Source organism: Onychostruthus taczanowskii, unplaced genomic scaffold (assembly GCF_017590055.1).
Source record: "Onychostruthus taczanowskii isolate IOZ18803 unplaced genomic scaffold, ASM1759005v1 scaffold38, whole genome shotgun sequence".
In the NCBI taxonomy this organism is placed as follows: Eukaryota; Metazoa; Chordata; class Aves; order Passeriformes; family Passeridae; genus Onychostruthus; species Onychostruthus taczanowskii.
This window is the reverse complement of record NW_024501237.1, coordinates 4,701,228-4,717,894: the sequence shown is the minus strand read 5'-3', so window position 1 is coordinate 4,717,894 and position 16,667 is coordinate 4,701,228. Positions and strand designations below refer to the sequence as shown.

The 16,667-nt window shown below is 40.5% G+C and overlaps 1 protein-coding gene across 10 annotated transcripts; it reads left to right on the top strand.

Annotated features, from left to right (window-relative positions):
* The first annotated feature begins 602 nt into the window (after positions 1 to 602).
* Positions 603 to 16,231, top strand: PRMT9 (protein arginine methyltransferase 9). 10 transcript variants are annotated; one of them, XM_041412051.1, is made up of 14 exons: positions 603 to 729; positions 997 to 1,099; positions 1,638 to 1,850; positions 2,270 to 2,418; positions 3,325 to 3,561; positions 4,060 to 4,227; positions 5,289 to 5,391; positions 6,450 to 6,556; positions 8,476 to 8,668; positions 12,331 to 12,514; positions 13,620 to 14,331; positions 15,003 to 15,156; positions 15,556 to 15,678; positions 15,868 to 16,231. In XM_041412051.1, exons 3-14 carry the CDS (start codon positions 1,665 to 1,667, stop codon positions 16,081 to 16,083), a joined length of 2,532 nt encoding a protein of 843 aa, XP_041267985.1. In that variant the 5' UTR covers positions 603 to 729; positions 997 to 1,099; positions 1,638 to 1,664; the 3' UTR covers positions 16,084 to 16,231. The 10 variants fall into 10 exon arrangements, with proteins under 10 accessions (XP_041267985.1, XP_041267987.1, XP_041267982.1 ...); XM_041412053.1 differs by having other exon boundaries at positions 997 to 1,113; XM_041412048.1 differs by having other exon boundaries at positions 638 to 768; positions 997 to 1,090.
* Positions 16,232 to 16,667: the final 436 nt, after the last annotated feature.

The window sequence follows — 16,667 nt, the reverse complement described above, 5'->3', positions numbered from 1 at the left end:
AACACTTCACAATTAGTAAACAATGCCGCGGCCTGTTCCTGTCCCAGAAGTAGGACATGACCGAATGAACTCTGCCTTTTTCCAGCTGCACTCCAGGGCTCTGAATGGGGCTGTTCTCCGGAGCAGACGGCTGCACAGGGAAGGAACTGATGGCACAGGCGTGGGAGGGAGCAGGATACGGAACTTGAGATGTGGAGCAAAGCTCTGCATTTTGCTCCTCGCGATCTGCTGCTGCCGAGCACGGCTCTCAATCAGAGGTCCAAGAAAAGCTTGTTTATGACTTGAAGCCTGTGTTGTTCCCATCTGAGGTTCTCGGGAACTTACCAAGAGGGGAATTAAAACTTAGAGTCAGGAACAGTGTGACTACAGGGCCGTGGAGGGAGGCAGTGCGTACACAGCGCTGGGCAACATTTAAGGTGGTGGTTCTTCCGTGCTGGCCGAGCAGCCCTGAACAGCCCGAATCGCCAAGCGACCGCATCGGGCACGGCTGCGGATCCCTTCCACAGCCCTGCACTAGCACGAGCTGCATTGCCAGCTTGCAGAGGCTCGGATGCGGGCCGAGAAAGGACGCGGGTAATGGAAACACCTTTACCCGCAGCACTGACTCCCGCCCGGCGCCTGCGCGATGGCTCCGGCCCGGCAGCGCTATGGCCGCGGCCTGGGAGCGCCGCTCCGCGCCCGGCCCCTGACGGCTGGCCCTGGAGCCCGTGACGGACGATCCTGGAGCAGGTGGGGGATGGCCCTGGAGCAGGTGGTGCCCGGGAACAGGTGATGCCCGGGAGCAGGGGAAGCCCCACCTCCCCCCGCAGCCGGCCGGGCAGCCCCTCGTGGAGCAGCGCCTGGAGCCCTGCGGCCCCTCGGCCGCCCTGCCCTGCCCCGAGGCGAGCGGCAAGGCCTCTCCGGCTTTGGTCTGCGTTGTGTTATTTATTTTACTGTATCTTTAGGAAAACAACAAACAAAAAAAGTCTAGTCGGAATGGTGTTGTGTTTCTTGCAGTCCCTGTCCACGAAACCTTCGTGTTCTTCAGCTTTGGGACCCGTCTCTACATACTATAGCCGTGCTCACCTGAGTACCATTAGGAGTTACAGCGGTAACACAGGCAAGTATAAAAATGTGCATATTGTTTCTGGTCACTATTTTTAATGTTTTCTTAAGAGAAAAAATCGCCGTGGTGCCTTGTGTAAAGTAAACTGGGAACTCATTAGCTGTGTGAGGCTTTGCTTTGTGAAGATGCTGTTGTTCAAGGAGAAGAAATTTAACCTGCAGATTTTGTGGTTGACTGTGAAATCTGTTGAGTGCATGAACTACCAGTGTGCCACACTGTCTGGTCAGAGACATGCTAAAATGTCTGTTACGAAAATAAATTTTACAAAGTCAGAAATGTAATTTGTTTCCAGAACACCTGGTTTAACCTAGATGTGGTACACACTTGACTTTGAATGGTGAACACTCAGAGCTGATGGAATTATCTGCAGCATAAAGAGTAGATGTTTTTAAATCTCGAGGACTTGGCAGGAGAAGAGATGTCTACTAAATGCCAGTGAAAACTGAAATATTTTTTTATCTGTCAACTTTGTGTACAAACGTTTTGACCTACAGTATATAGTATGTGTGACCTTTTTTTTTTTTTTTTTTAGAATAAGTGAGTATTTACATCCTTCAGAATGCCCAACTCCAATGCCAAACTTCATTCTAACCACAGGAGTGGTCGAGAAGCCAGCAGACGGGAATTGGTTTCCAGGTCTTTGCAGAGTGCTCAGCATTGCCTGGAGAACCAGGATTTTGGAACTGCGTATGCTCACTATCTCCTGGTACTAAATCTAGCTCCTGAGTTAAAAACTACTGTCAAAGTAAGTGCTCTTCGAATTACTTGGAATTTTATGTATTCTAATTCTCTTGAGGTCTTTGTGACATGTTTTGTGATTTGTTACATGTAACTGATTTCTGCTTTTATTTAAGACAGAATTGGAAAATCAGTAATAATTTGGATGACCAATGATTTCTTTAATAGGCTCTGTATGAAGGGAGTTCATACAATCTTCTTTTAGTCTCTGTGTGTCAATGGCATTTAATAAAAACAGGGCAGTATTGGAGTATTGTTTGTATTGGAGCATGCATTAATACATACATGCAGGCTCTCAGTAAACCCTGCTGGGTGCTGATCCTCATGTGTTGGTGTCCATGTGTATGTCAGGACACCTACAGATGTTTTCAGGGCTCAGTTCCCTACTTCTGGCAACTCCCAGCACCTCTGTGCTTTATTTTCTAGGAAACATTTCAGTTTACTCTCTTTAAATGGGCAGAAGAACTGGATTCTCTGGCACGGATTCAAGATCTGTTTAACTGCTATGAACAAGCACTTGAACTGTATCCCAGTGATGAAGTGATATGTAACAGTATGGGAGAACATCTCTTCAGGTTTGCAGTGATGTATATTCAGTTTTTGTAAGGGTCACGTTGTGAATACAAACACATTCAAATCTGTTTGTCTCAAATAGCTTAAAAAGAGTAGCCAATGCAAAAATAAAAGTTGTAAATCACAGCAAAAGCAGGGGGAAAAAGCCACCATGTTTTGTTGTTGCTCAGGTGTTCTAATGCTGGAATTTTAAGACTGCAATCATAGCTCATAATCCAGGTGGTTTTAGTTAGGTTTCCTTTTTGTAACTTCTTTGTTTTAAGAGAACACCTCTCTGAGCATTGTATTAAAATGTGTACAAATATTTGGTAGATTTAGGGCTTTTTTCAGTGCTGTCTGATTTGAGATTATTAGGTATCATTAAAACTTGGTTCAGATTCACAGTTTGGTTTCTTTTAATTTCTTTTTTCAAAATTGGCACTTAATGCAAAAACTCAAAATTTGGTATTTGGTGGTTTTGCAGGATGTTCCATTTAAATAGAGTACCCACAGTTTTGTAGCATTCTCTTGAGTTTGTAATATTCTCTTGGTTTTGCAGGATGTTCCATTTAAATAGAGTACCACAGTTATAGCATTCTCTTGAGTTTGTAACATTCTCTTGAGTATCTGTGAGACTAGATTGCAGAGCTGCTGCTGTCATGTTGTTGCAGTGAATTCTTGTAAATAAAACCTAAAGATGCAGTAGTGTATGAAGGTTGGTGCACACAATGGTGTTTCTGAGCTGGCTTTGCATTTTACAGTGACTTGATTTAAAGCTATAAATCATTCTTTTTCACTGTTTATAAAGATAATTTTTCTAACACAAAATATTTCTGTTGTCTTTTAGCTGACATAAGACCTCTTTACAGACCCTCAGATGTTCACAGCTGCATGCCTTCTTTCCATTTGTTTGTCACTTTTGCTCTTAGAATGGGCTTCAGAGACGAAGCAGCTGGCTATTTTCATAAAGCAGTGAAGCTCAACCCCGACTTTGCCGATGCCAAGGAGAATTTTTACCGCGTTGCAAACTGGCTGGTGGAGCGCTGGCACTTCATCATGCTCAACGATGCCAGGAGGAACCTCACCTACCTCAGGGCCATTGAGAGCGCTGTGCACTCAGGGAGCAAATCCGTCCTGGATATCGGAACGGGAACAGGAATCTTGAGGTATGCCGCAATGCACGTTTCACAGGAATTTCATAGAAAAGTGTTGGTTGCCTGACAAAATTTGGCTGAGAGTGGAATAAATAACTGCTTTGATCCTTTTGTGGAGACAGAACTTAAAAAAGCAAGCAAAGCTTTCAGAAGCCAGTGAGTCTGGAGTAGTATTTTTTGCAACATTTTTTGTTATTTGTTGCAGATGCTTTTTGTGCCAGTAAGTGCTGCTGAAATTGAAATACTCACATGGGTTTTGAAGTTGTAATGTTATTTGTCCTGTCTTTAAATATTGACTGTCAAGAGTGGATTCAGCATAGCTGAGGGAGTGTCCTTATGCTAACTGTGGTGGTTTTTTTTCTGATAACATATCAAGATGGTATCAACTTGTGCAATATCAGTGTTCACACAAGAGATACCAGTTAATCCAAGGATGGTTTTTAGACTTGAACTGGTAGAAATATCAAGCAGATGTGGAGGAGGGGAAAACCCCTGATTCTTGTTTTTCAGTATGTTTGCAAAAAAGGCGGGAGCATCTTTTGTCTATGCCTGCGAATTATCCAAAACCATGTATGAACTTGCCCGTGATGTGGTGGCAGCAAATAATATGGAAAGAGAGATCAAACTTCTGCATTTGAAGTCACTTGATATAGAAATTCCAAAGCACATACCTGAAAGGTACGTTGCTGCTTTTTCTTCTGATGGTATTTTTGAGTTTGCTCGTCATTTCAAGAAAATAGGAAATGTCTTGTGACCTAAACAGGAAGTAACACTTCTGTAATACTGCTCATAATGTGAGATGGTTCTCTGTGTCTTTTATGTGTTTAAAGAGCAGAAATGACAACATATTCTTCAGATCATTCTTATTTCTGTTGGTAGACCAACAATGTCGTAAATTAAGGAGTTTTATTTGGTGGTGGGAGCTTTGGGGCATATGTAATCATACAGCAGCAATGGGAAAAAATAGATTACTATGTCATAAAAGTAATTATAACACACTTTCATACTTCTAAGATCTTGTGGCTCACTTCTGCAGCCTTTGAACAGGATTGAGTTACCAACATTTAACAAAGTTATGATGATGGTACAGGTTCATGATCTGAAATGATGAAGCTCCTGGTTTAGGTCAATGAAGCCTTGCCTAATTGTGTCAGCTGAGCTACTGTAATACATGTATCCCTTTAGTGTATATAATGAGTTACTAGATGTCAGCTATTAATAAATAAATTACTGCTGTTCTGCAAGTGTCTCCTCTCATTATGCCGTATGTTTTCTCGTTTACTTCCAGAGGACTTTAGATTTTAGGGTTGTTAGTCTGTGTAGGAATTTTTTTGTGTTTTGATTATAGTTTTGGGGGGTTTAATTCCTTTTTGTACACATGCGTGAGTACATACTATTGCACAAAATATGTATTCTGCAGTATCATTGGCTGTGTGCCCAGGCTGAAACATCTTCCTGTTTTGGCTAGATTCTTCCCACACAACTTATTTATAAATGCTGAGCATGAAGCTTTACAGTAAATTCTTGCTCAATATTTGCTCTCTTTTATCTGCATCTTCAATAACTTCTGACAGCAATTCAAAACACATAATTTTTTGGAAGAATTAAATTGTCCACATGTACTAAAACTCCTGGTAAAAGAGCTCTGGGCTCATATTGGTATGGTGTGTTTTTTTCTTTAAAAGAATGATTGATTGTTGGCAGGAGTGTTTGTTATGCATCATATTTTTCTTGTCTAGAGTTTCCTTGGTTGTCACAGAAACAGTTGATGCTGGCTTATTTGGAGAAGGAATTGTGGAGAGCTTGATACATGCTTGGGAACATCTGCTTTTACAGCCAAAGGTAGGTGATGTGGGTACCTGTGCGCATGCACACATTCCAGACATATGGGAATGAGAAACAGTTGTCTTGTAAATGCTTCATTCCTTTTGGTATGCTAAAAATGAGTGATCTGAGCTTGCTCCATGAATTTGATTTTGGTGAGTGGCAGTGAGGCAGAACTTGCATTGTACTGTACTTCTGTGAGCTCTGTGTTCTGAGTAAACATGTATTTGCAAAGCATGTTTCCCTGTAACCTTCCTTCAGGATGTAACCTTACTTCATCACCGATGGTTCACTCTTAATCACTGTTCATTCATTTATTTTAAATCTTTTTTGTCCCCCATCTTTGTAAGTAACAGCAAAAGGGTTTGTGTGGATTTTAAATGTACAGCCAGTCTAGGCAGAAAATGCTGAATTATGGTAGTGTTTCTCATTGTAACATTTGGGAACACTCAATTATTTTGGAAAATAATTTATTTTTGCTGGTTTGAACCTTTTTGCAAGACTAAGCAATTCCACTGGGTTTCAGATTTTACTTTATGTTTTGTGGTTTTGCTAGTACATTAATCAAAGTAGCATGACACGGAGTCTTACATAGCCAAATCTCTGTTAAGCTAATATTCATCCTAATAGAAGGACTTCTCTTTATTTTGCCCTTGCCTTGATTCTAGCTCATTTAAAAAAAAAAAAGTTTTAGCTGGCTGAAACCTTTTGTGTTGTACTGAGTTGAAACTGGTGACCTCTAGTGTTAAGTACAGGAATGATGCATAACGAAAAAGTCCTCGAATGTTTCAGTATAGTCTTGACAGTGTTTTTAAATCTGCATTTTGTTAGAGTTACACACAGAAAGTAGTAGACTAAAGAGTAAAGCTGATGCCTGGTTATATTGAGACACTGTATTTAAAAAACTCCTTTAATGGTCTGCAGAATGTCAAAGAGAAGTGATTTTACCAGTCACTAAGAACTTAGCAATGTTTTGACTGTCACTTGAATGGCTCACTAATATGTAATTTAGGCTTTTCAGTAATGGTAGAAATAGGCCACTGTCTCATTGCATGTTGTTGTTCATGTTTTCACAGCCTAAAAACCAAGATATTAGTGCTGGAGACTATGGCAGAGTTATTCCTGCAAGTGCTACAATATTTGGAATGGCAGTGGAGTGCAAAGAGATACGTAGACATCACAGGTGTGTTTAAACTCTAGCACAGCTTGAGCCCACATTTTTTATTTGGGGAGAGAGACTGGTTGTTTTTATTGACCATTTCTCATTTACTTTGTTCTTTATTTTTTGAATGGCTGATTATCTGTTTAACAAAAAAGATTTTTGCTCTCACTATCCCCACCCCTTTTCCAGGCTGTCTTTTTTTTGCCCCACCTCCCTATCTCTTTGAGGTTCAGATTTCCTGGACCTGTTAATCATACAGTTATGCTGAAATACCTGCCTCTAACGCATGCTAAAGAAATGTAATTCCTTCATAGTAAAATTATTTCTTGATTTTTGAATTGGAGATTCTTGGATTAACGCTTGGCCTTTATCCTCATTTTACCCTCTTTATAATCTGCTCTATACCTCACTTCTGGATCTTACCCTGGATCTAACCCCTGTAAAGCCTAAGTGTTGATAACCCCAGCTGTCTTTATCTGTCTGCATGTTCTTTGCCTAATTCTGAACTGGCATACAGTAGAGTTTCTTTGCTGAGACCAGTTCTGACAGTGTGTCAATTACTTTCATATTTATTCTAATCTTTTAGAACAGTATCCTTGTATGGAGACAGTCTCTGTCTGAGAGGTTTGGACTTGGGGTATTTTGTTTAGGATTAATATTGTTATAAGTTAGAGAAAATACTGACTTCTAGAGGAGCTCCAGTGCACTGGATGAAAAGCAGCCAGGCTCCATCAGTGATTTCTCTAATGCAATAGACTTGGACAGTGGCCAGAAAGAGAAAGAAGTTCCTGTGGTAGATGGTCACAAAATAGTTTCTTTTATAAGTTAATTATTCATCAGTTAGAAGAGGTTTTGCCTTGAACTGGGCATTTACTGTTACTTACAAAATTTAAATACAATGAAAGTTAATTTGCTGTTAACTTTGGATTGTTGAATTGATGTTCCATTTTAATAGCTTAAGGTCAAGTGACTGAAGCAGGACTGAAGTGATTGTCACAAATTAATTATATGCTGTAGGAAAAAAAGTCACTTTTAAATTTCTTGCCTTTATAGTTTGAGATCCCTTTTTACTCCAGTAAGAATATTTAAGATTATTTTAACAAGTTCTGTTTTTATGTAAAACACTTGCCTGTTCTCAGATTTAAACTACACAGATCTCTTTGTATTATTCTGATGTTCATGCCTTCACATTTCCTCAAGTGTTTTCACAATCTACAGGAGACCTTTGGGGTTTGGATGTTTTTTTCTGAGCAGGAGGTCTAATGAAATAGCAGTGTGGAAATATCTCTTGTCTCATGATTTTTATATGATCTAGCACAGTTTCTGCCTTGAACGGTTAATACAACTTTTCTTTGAGCTTTTCCTTGTGCTTTATTTTTTTTTTTTTGAGTGGTTAGAAGTAGACATAGAGCCCAGAATTAAATGAATACATGATTTTTTTCCTGAAGTACATTTAAAAGTGTGTTTAATTTGTGTGATTTATCATCAAACACTGATTCATCTTGCTGAGAGAGAGAATCCCCTTTCAGTCCAATTGTTGATAATTTTGCATATCACAGCCATCTCTCTGTGGCTGATCTGATCTTCTACTTTGTATTCTGTCCCAATCTTTCAGCAATTTTAAGTTATGCTTTGTTGTGCTCTGATTGGTATTGGGGTTTTTTCCTAGGGTATAGTGAAATTCTTAATATGTATTGGGCTTTTTCTTAGTTTCTGGTGAGAGCATTCAGTTCTGATTCTTGAAAGTGAGGTGCATTTTCTGTGCTTTAGGGCTGCCCTGAGCATGACAAAAACCCCACAGAACTGTATTAGTGTTTTGAGCTTCTCTATTCTAACACTCTGTACATTTAAAAATAGTCAGCCTAGAGATAATTTCCCGTTTAGGTTTTTGGTCAAATTACTTGGCATTTCATTTCTCCTCTGTTTGCCTTTACTCCCAGAGTGGGAATGCAAGAAGTTGCTGGTGTGTGCTTGTCAAATTCAGTGCAGTTTGTCAGTCCCACATATGCTGCTGCTGGCTCAGAGGAAACTGTGGAGCCCTACACCACGGAGAAGCTCAGTCGTATTCCTGGGGGTTACAGAGCCCTCACGCAGCCCTGTCAAGTCATGACAGTAGATTTCAACAATCTGCAGGTAATGATTTTTCTTGCACCCTTCTTAACTAATCTTTTTATAGTAGTGGAAGTCCCGTATGTCATTTGGTTTTGGGTTAGCCTTCAGAACAATTCACAAGTGCAAAGTTATCAGGGCTGCTCTGAAATCCTCTGCTGGTTTTGATGCTTGTCTAGTTGTGTGGTGATGTGATTCCTCAGATGACAGTCTGTAATTTTTTTGAAGGTGGAGTTTTTTTGTTTACTGGGCATAGCTTAAGGAATTTTAAAAACTACCTCACCATAAAATCTAACAGCTGCTGGCCTCACTACAAGGAGGGGAAGGAAAGATGCAAGAGATCCATCCTGAATGATTTATGTAGTTGTGGAGCTGACTTAGTGTATTTCTCTAAAGTCAGCCTTCACAAAGAGAAAGGCTGTATTTCTCCATCTGGCATAAAAATGCATATGTTAGTGGGTAAATGTAAAAGAGGAGATGAAGAAATTATTCTGTTCAACCATTTGATTCCACACTTCAGCTCCTTTGTATCTCAAAGTATTTCTGTATTAGGGCATTCTAAAATCTTGTAGCATAATTTTGTGTATTTAGCACAAAATACATTTGTATATGTATGCTAAATAGGCCTGAACTGGAAGGCAAGGACCTCAGCCCCTGCAGCTGAGCTTGCTAAAAAGATGATACAGCTGATCTCTGGTGTGCTTCTTGCTCATTGAGCTGTGGTGAGGAGCTGGCATTGAGTCAGAGCTTAAAATAGATTCTGTTATATAAATGAAATTATTCTTGGCTGCTGCTTGGCCAGGAGTTGCAGTTTCTGAATCAATAGCTGTTCCTAGTTGGCTTGTCTGACATCCTGAGATGAAAAATGAAATAAGACAAGGCTCTTCAGTATACTGTTGGGAGCAATCTCTGTGACCTAATGTTGCTTCTGCTTCCAGCATCAAGAAGAAGCTATTGCTCTCATCTGAGATGTCTGTTCTTAAGCATCTGCCTGCTGGCAAACATGTAAAGATAATTTTAAAGAGCAAAGAACAGTGTTATTCTTGAAATCACATTTCAGAAGTGCTCCTTTGAAGTTTTGGTTAGACTAATGGAGTGCTCCTGTCGTGAAATATTAAGATATTGTAAGTAAAAAGGAAGAAATGCTTCTGTTATGAATCACTGATGTGATTGGGAATCCTTGGTTACTGTTTGTTGTTACTTTGTCACTGGGCAAATGTCATAGTTCCAAACACTGGTAGGTTACTTCCAGCATGGATTTTTGTTTTGGGGTTTTTTTTAATGTGTCGTGTCATGGCCATACCTGGATGTTCAATCAATGCAGCTAAAAATGAGAAAAAGTTGTCTTTGTTCCTATTGTAATAAGAAAACAATCCTCCTAAACTTAAAAACAGTAGCAGAATTACCAACTAAGAAGAGAAATTCAGGTAAAAAAATCACTTAGCACTAGTAAGTTATTTGGTAAGACCTGTTTTCTAAATTCCTATTTCAAAGAACTAGAGGGATGTTGCATTTATTCGGCTTATGCTAACTGTCCAGACCTAAACTGGCAGAACTGAGAAGAAGGCTTAAGATGCAGTACAACAGTGTTTTTCAAACTGAGTTGTAGGAGATTTCAAAGACATCAGTACAGATCAGAGAAATAAGAAGTCAAAATTCACAAATGATAATAATTTCAAAAAAGCAGCTGCTTTATGGTGATTACTTTATTACTGCTGTTATTAGCAGCAGCAGCTCAGTCCCTCCCAGGCAGGGGAATGAGGTGTGGCTGTAATTACACTTGCACCCAGCCTGGTGCTGCCTGTGTGCATGTTTGCTGGCAGCAGATCAGTGCCACTGGCAGGGGAAGTGTTTACCTCTGCAGCCAGTAATTAAAGCTCAGTCTCACTTTCAGGCCCTAAAGGAGCTGTGCTTTTGCCAACAGTTACAGATTTTGGCTCTTCCTAATCCTTCATGAGAAGTTGTAGTGTGGAATATGTGAGAAATTGTGGATCAAGACATAGGAAACTTGATAACTGCATTGTTGCTGTAGATTTTCCTTCTGTTTGTGGGTCTTTCTCATTCAGAGGATGTGTGGCGTTGAATCATTTGGGGGTTTTACTGCCTATTCCTGTGCTTTATTTCCTTTGCTCTCTCTTAACAAGACTACTTTATAAATTACCATCCTGATGTGCTGTGGCTGTTTAATTCTGCAATTGGCATTAAAATATAGAAGACGATTTATAAAGTGGCAAATATGAGAAATAAATATGGTTTAAGCAGAATGGCAGAGAGCAGGGAAAGCTGAAATAAGCCTTCAAATGTGTTTTTAAGTGATAGCAATGTGACACTGTAGTTACTAGAACCCACTGGATGAGAACCTTGGGCCTGCTGTTGTTGAGGAATAATCAGGAAGAATACTTCTATAAAATACACTTCTATACCTCTCCCAACTCCCCAGAAACCAAGAACCAGATGCATGCTTGTGCTCTTGCTGTCTTATTTCAAGGGGCTTGATGCCAGCAAAGCTTCCACTGACTACTCTTCCCTTCAATAGCTGAAAAGGTACCAAAAGGATGACTGGCATCAAAGCACTTCTGTTGGAGAGCAGTGACATCTTACTGTGAACTTTGTTATCATTCAGTAATTTTAACTTGCCCATTGCTCAGCCATCTCAGTTGTAAAAAGAGGGATAGACAAGCTCTTGAAGAACACAGAACAAAGAGGGAAGAATAAGAAACGCAGCATGTGACAGCTAGTCCTGTCCTCAGAGCAGGACATAAACTTTTCTTTTGCCATGTGTATTTTAAGATTGAAATGTAAAGAGGACAGGTGTTGACATAAGCAGATCAGGAAGTTGATAAATGTTTTGGAAGGGCTGTTACAAAGCAGAATGGCTGTGACTTGAGGGAACCTTTGGTCCCTTGTGCTTGACTTCCTGTTAATTGGTTTATGCTGGAACTAAAACATTAGTGCTGGTCCTTTTGTACCTCTTTTGCTACCTGTTGGTAGCAGAAGATCATTCCTGATAAAAATAAATTTTACATGGAAAAAGACTTTATTCCTGTTACATATTCAAAACTTTGTAGAGTATTGGAGAATGTATAAATGATCCCTTTAGGATAGACCTTAAGGTCTTCCCAGTAGTGAGATTGTACATGCCTTTAACACAAGGCCTACATAGCCCAGATAGCAGATAAAACGCCCTCAAAGATGTTTGACTTCCTGTTTTTATGATGACTCTGCAAGCTTGTGTTTGAGCAAATTCACAGTACACAGTATTTCTGGAACTGATTGAACACAGGTTTTAAGTGAAACATGTGCCTAAGCATTGGCTTGAGTTCAGCCAAAAGCCTGGCTCTGTTTTTACTCATTCTTGTAAGGCAAGCCCTGCCAGTCTGAAGTCTTCCTTGCAGTTTTCAATGAGTTTAAATATGTGTGTTCTTAGATGTAGGCTTGTTTGCTTCTCACAGATGTGGGCTGTCCATGTGGGAAATGGCTCTTGCATGTGGGAAGACAGTTCCTATGCTAATGAGTAGTAATGATGATAATTGGTATTGTAGAGGCTTGGTAACTTCAAGTTTCTGTTGGGTGCTCTCATGGATTGGTGCAGAAATTTTGGATTATTTAGTTTAATGAAACCAAATTTTTATTTATGGAAATAAACTCCCTCACTTTTTTTTTTCCTCTCTTTTTGCTTTGGTCAGGAGCTGAAAAGCCTGGCAGCTAGAAAGCCCTGGAAGCTAAGCCTGCCAGTCACTGAAGGAGGAATACTGGATGCTGTTGTGGTATGGTTTGTACTGCAGCTTGATGATGAGCATTCTCTATCTACAAGTCCCAGTGAGGAAACTTGCTGGGAACAGGCTGTGTATCCTGTGCAGGGCCTCCTTGGTATGTCCTGTGGGTTTGCTTGTTATGATACATTAACTTGGTTTCATTTTGGGGTTTTGTTTTTTTTTTTTATTTTGATAAATTAGCTAATCTCAGAGATTAGGAAGTCTAAATAGGATTGGAAGTTCAGCAGCAGTAGCTGAGAGGTGGTTCCTGATCATGTTTCTGATTTGTAGAGCACAGTCCCTTCATCAGGGCTTGTTTGTGAGACTTTGCTGTGATGAGATCTGGGAGAAAGCTTTTCATTAAGTTGGGGTTTTTTTCTGTACTAAATTTAAAGCATTTTGGAGCAAATCCAAAAAGTCAGGCTACTGACTGCCTCACTTGTGACTTAAGAGAGGAAGCAGGGCAAGGTGAGGTAGGAATTGCTAGCTGCTACTGCCACAAAAACAAAACTAAACATTCCTACCTACCCCTTGCCCCATGTGGGATTCAACTTGAATACTCTCCTCATACAGGCATTGGCAGTGTAATCTTTAACAGTGTCCACTCTCTATTCATCCACCTTTTATTTCCCTATTTCCTAGAATCTTAGAATATCTCAAGCTGGAAGGGACCCATAAGGATCATAGTGTCCAGCTTCATGCTTCTTGCAGGACTACCTAAAATTAAATCACCTGTCTAAGAGCATTATCCAGGTGCTCCTTGCACTCTGGCATGCTGTGACTACTACCCTGGGGAACCTGTTCCAGTGACTGATAATCCTGTGGGTGAAGTACCTTTTCTGAATATCCCATCTGAACTTCCCTGATGCAGCTTCGTTCCATTTCCTCATGTGCCATCTCTGAGAGAGATCAGCACCTTCCCCTCCACTGCCACCTTTGAGGGGGTTCTAGACTGTGATGAGATCTTCTCTCAGCCTGTTCTTCTCCAGGCTGAGCAAAACAAGTGCCCTCAGCTCTTCATAAGCCTTTCCCCTGAGGCCTTTATCTTGGTCACCCTGTTCTGCACACACTTGTAATGGTTTGATGTCCTCATACTGTGGCACAGATATGAACAAATGAGATATTGAGCTGGGTTTGTTTGTTTTGTTTCAAGCACCGTAAGGCTCTTCACTGATGTGTTGGTAAAGTAACTGACAACTTCATTATGCTCTTTTGCCAAGATTATTCTGTGAAGACTGGAGATACTGTGATGATGGAAGTTTGCTGCCAAGACTGCTACTTGAAGATCCAGAAGATTTCTTCCTTGCCTTCAGAGTGTGGGATGGATTTCAGTGACAGAGACGACACGCTGAGTTTGGGCAATGAGGCTGAATTATGTAATGCTCTGGCTGGACTTCAGACAAGCACCAAACGGGATGGCAGCACTCCAGTGTGTGTGCTGGAATCCACAGAAATAGCCCTGCTGAATGACATAGCTTACCATGAATGCTTCAAAGCTGCCATGAGCAAAGTGCTGCTGTCATTAAATCCAAGTAAGGACTTGCACTCCATGGACGTTGATGGACATGGCAGCGGGATAAACCTCCAAGAGAATCAAAATACGAGCTCTCTAGGTGTGGATCCTGATGCTTTATACGTTTTAGATGTATCTGAAGGCTTCTCCATCCTGCCAATTATAGCTGGCAAGCTTGGACCAGTTAGAGCCTACAGTTCTGTTGAGAAAGATCAGCATCAGGCAGCACTTCATGTCATTGCAGAAGCAAACCATTTCCCTAAGGAAACATTAGAGTTTTGGCTCAGCCACTTAGAAGAAGAAAGTGTGGTGCTACAGAGACCCAAATCAGACAAATTGTGGAGTATTATTATCTTGGATGTTATAGAGACATCAGGTTTAATCCAGCAGGAGGTGATGGAAAAGGCTGCAATATCCAGGTAGAGTATAAAAGGACAAAAATATTTCTTGGAATCTGTAATTACCTGAAAAATTTTGAGAATATTCCTTGTAACTATGTAATTACTGTTATGTTTCTTCTGTAGAAAAAGGGCTTTTCCTTGGATTGAACCTTCCACTGTTTCTGGCATTCATTATTTTTTTTTTAAAAGCATCATGATTTCACCATCTCAGATTCCTTTATTTTTTTTAATGCAAGAATATGGATGATCATATTCCTTGATCTGTCAGAAGTTTGCAGGATAACAAAGAATAACCAAGGTAGCTTTTACTGCAGGTTTAGAAAAGCCCAGATTCGTGTACGTGTCAAACGGTTGTTGGAACAGACTGGTCCTGCTAATAGACAAACCCGTGGTGTTAGAACAGCCACGGGGGCAGCAGCAAAGCTGCTGTGCCTCACAGCAGGAGGAGTGGGAAGGAAGGCAGAGGAGAAGTAAAATAATGGAAATGGGTAACTAAGTGTGAAATTGAGTTATCCTCTTTTGTGGGCCTAGGGAAACCTTACTGTTAACCTTTGTGTTTAGTGATGGCACATTATGCCTAGGAACACTTGACTTCAGAGCAAGAACTAGTGTGCCTTTCTTAAATGCATTTACTGTTCTTTCATTACTGTTTGATAAGCTTTACAGGTGAAATCCCTCTTATTTTACAGGTGTTTACTTCACAGTGGAGGGAAGATTTTCCCACAGTATGTGTTGGTATATGGGATGCTTGTAGAATCAGAGTCTCTGTTGCTGGAGAGTGCTGTTCAAGGAACAGAACCAACCCTGGGGTTTAATATAGCCCCTTTCATCAACCAGTTCAAGGTAGGAAGCTGGTGGGTAGCTTCCAGGCATGGTTTCAAAGCTGCAGCTGTTTAGCTGTTTAGATTTGGTGTGAACTATAAAAAACACTGTTGAAATTACCAAAAGAGGTTTTTGTGACCACACAGGGACCTTGAGATAAGGTAAAATGGGTGATGTTTGTTTTAGAACTGGCATGGAAGTTTTGTCCCCGTTACTGTACAGATGAATGACTGTGCTGTTACTGTTCCCAGGCAACTGTATTCCAGTGTTTCAAAAGGGATTAGAGGCTGTATTTTGCATTTTGTCTATCTCTGATAGCCATTCCAGTAATTCCTGGCAACTTTAGTGTTACGATTAAGTTTACTACCTTTTCCCTTTCTAATGGCTGTTGCTGCCTGAAGTTTTGGTCTATACTTTCAGGTACCCGTTCGTGTGTATTTGGATCTCTCCACATTACCCTGTGTACCCTTGAGCAAGCCAGCAGAGCTTTTAAGGCTGGATCTCATGAACCCTCTGCTGAACAGCCCCAGCAGAGAAGTGAAGGTGAGTTCTGAGGCCCAGAGTACATTTAACTACTCTTCTGCAGTGCTGCTTCTTAATTGCTCCTGTAGACTAAACATTTCAACACAGAATTTGTCTGCAGCTGTCTCTGAAAAGGATTGAAATGGCTTGAACTACTTCCGTTTCAAAGAACAAAGTAGTATAACTGTTCATTGTTTTAAATATTTTTAGGTACAAATTTGTAAGTCTGGCCGGGTCACTGCCATTCCCTTCTGGTATCACATCCATCTAGATGAAGACCATAGCTTGAACACATCTGATGAGTCCTCACACTGGAAACAAGCTGCAGTTGTTCTGGATGAGCCCATCCCAGTTCAGGTTGGAGATGAACTTGTACTTGATGTCCAACACCATAAAAGCAATATCAGCATTACAGTTAAAAGGTGAAGACTGTCCTGTGTGATTTGTGCTTAATTACCTATGCATAAACTGAATGTTCAGAACAACACTGCTGTTACTTTGTATTAAAGCCTAAACTTTATTTACTGATCAAAAAGGCTTATTTGTTGCTGTAATAAAAGATACTTAGGTTCCACTGGTGGACTAAAATTTGCACTGTAAGGGTATCCTCCTGAGCTAGAGGAGGTATTGTCTTCACTGCAGCACAAACCTGATTGCTGGCTCATTGTAGTGACTGCAGCAGTGGGACAGAGTTTTGCTACCAGGTCAGCTGTAGTGAAGGAAAAAAGCACCTGGGTACCTGTACCAGCAATAAACAACTGTGGCTGTTTGGGACAGAGTCCTTGTTTCTCAAACTGTGATTCAACTTCTCAGTTGCCAGAGCCTCCTACATCAGTATATTGATATGTGACCCTTGTGGGAGGACTGAACAGCATTACAGCTGCAGTATCAGATCACAAATTAGTGCTGCACACAGAGCATTCTAAAAAGCTGTAAAGGAGTGCTGTTGGATAACTCAGTCTATATAATGGAAGGTAAACTTTTTAGAATCCCCCAGAGATTTTTTCCTA

Bases quoted from the DNA above. Each gene is read 5' to 3' on its own strand.
- PRMT9 (XM_041412051.1), top strand. From the start codon at position 1,665: ATGCCCAACTCCAATGCCAAACTTCATTCTAACCACAGGAGTGGTCGA. The intron at 5,392-6,449 runs GTAGGTGATGTG...ATGTTTTCACAG, and splicing joins ATCTGCTTTTACAGCCAAAG to CCTAAAAACCAAGATATTAG. The intron at 12,515-13,619 runs GTATGTCCTGTG...TCTTTTGCCAAG, and splicing joins TCCTGTGCAGGGCCTCCTTG to ATTATTCTGTGAAGACTGGA.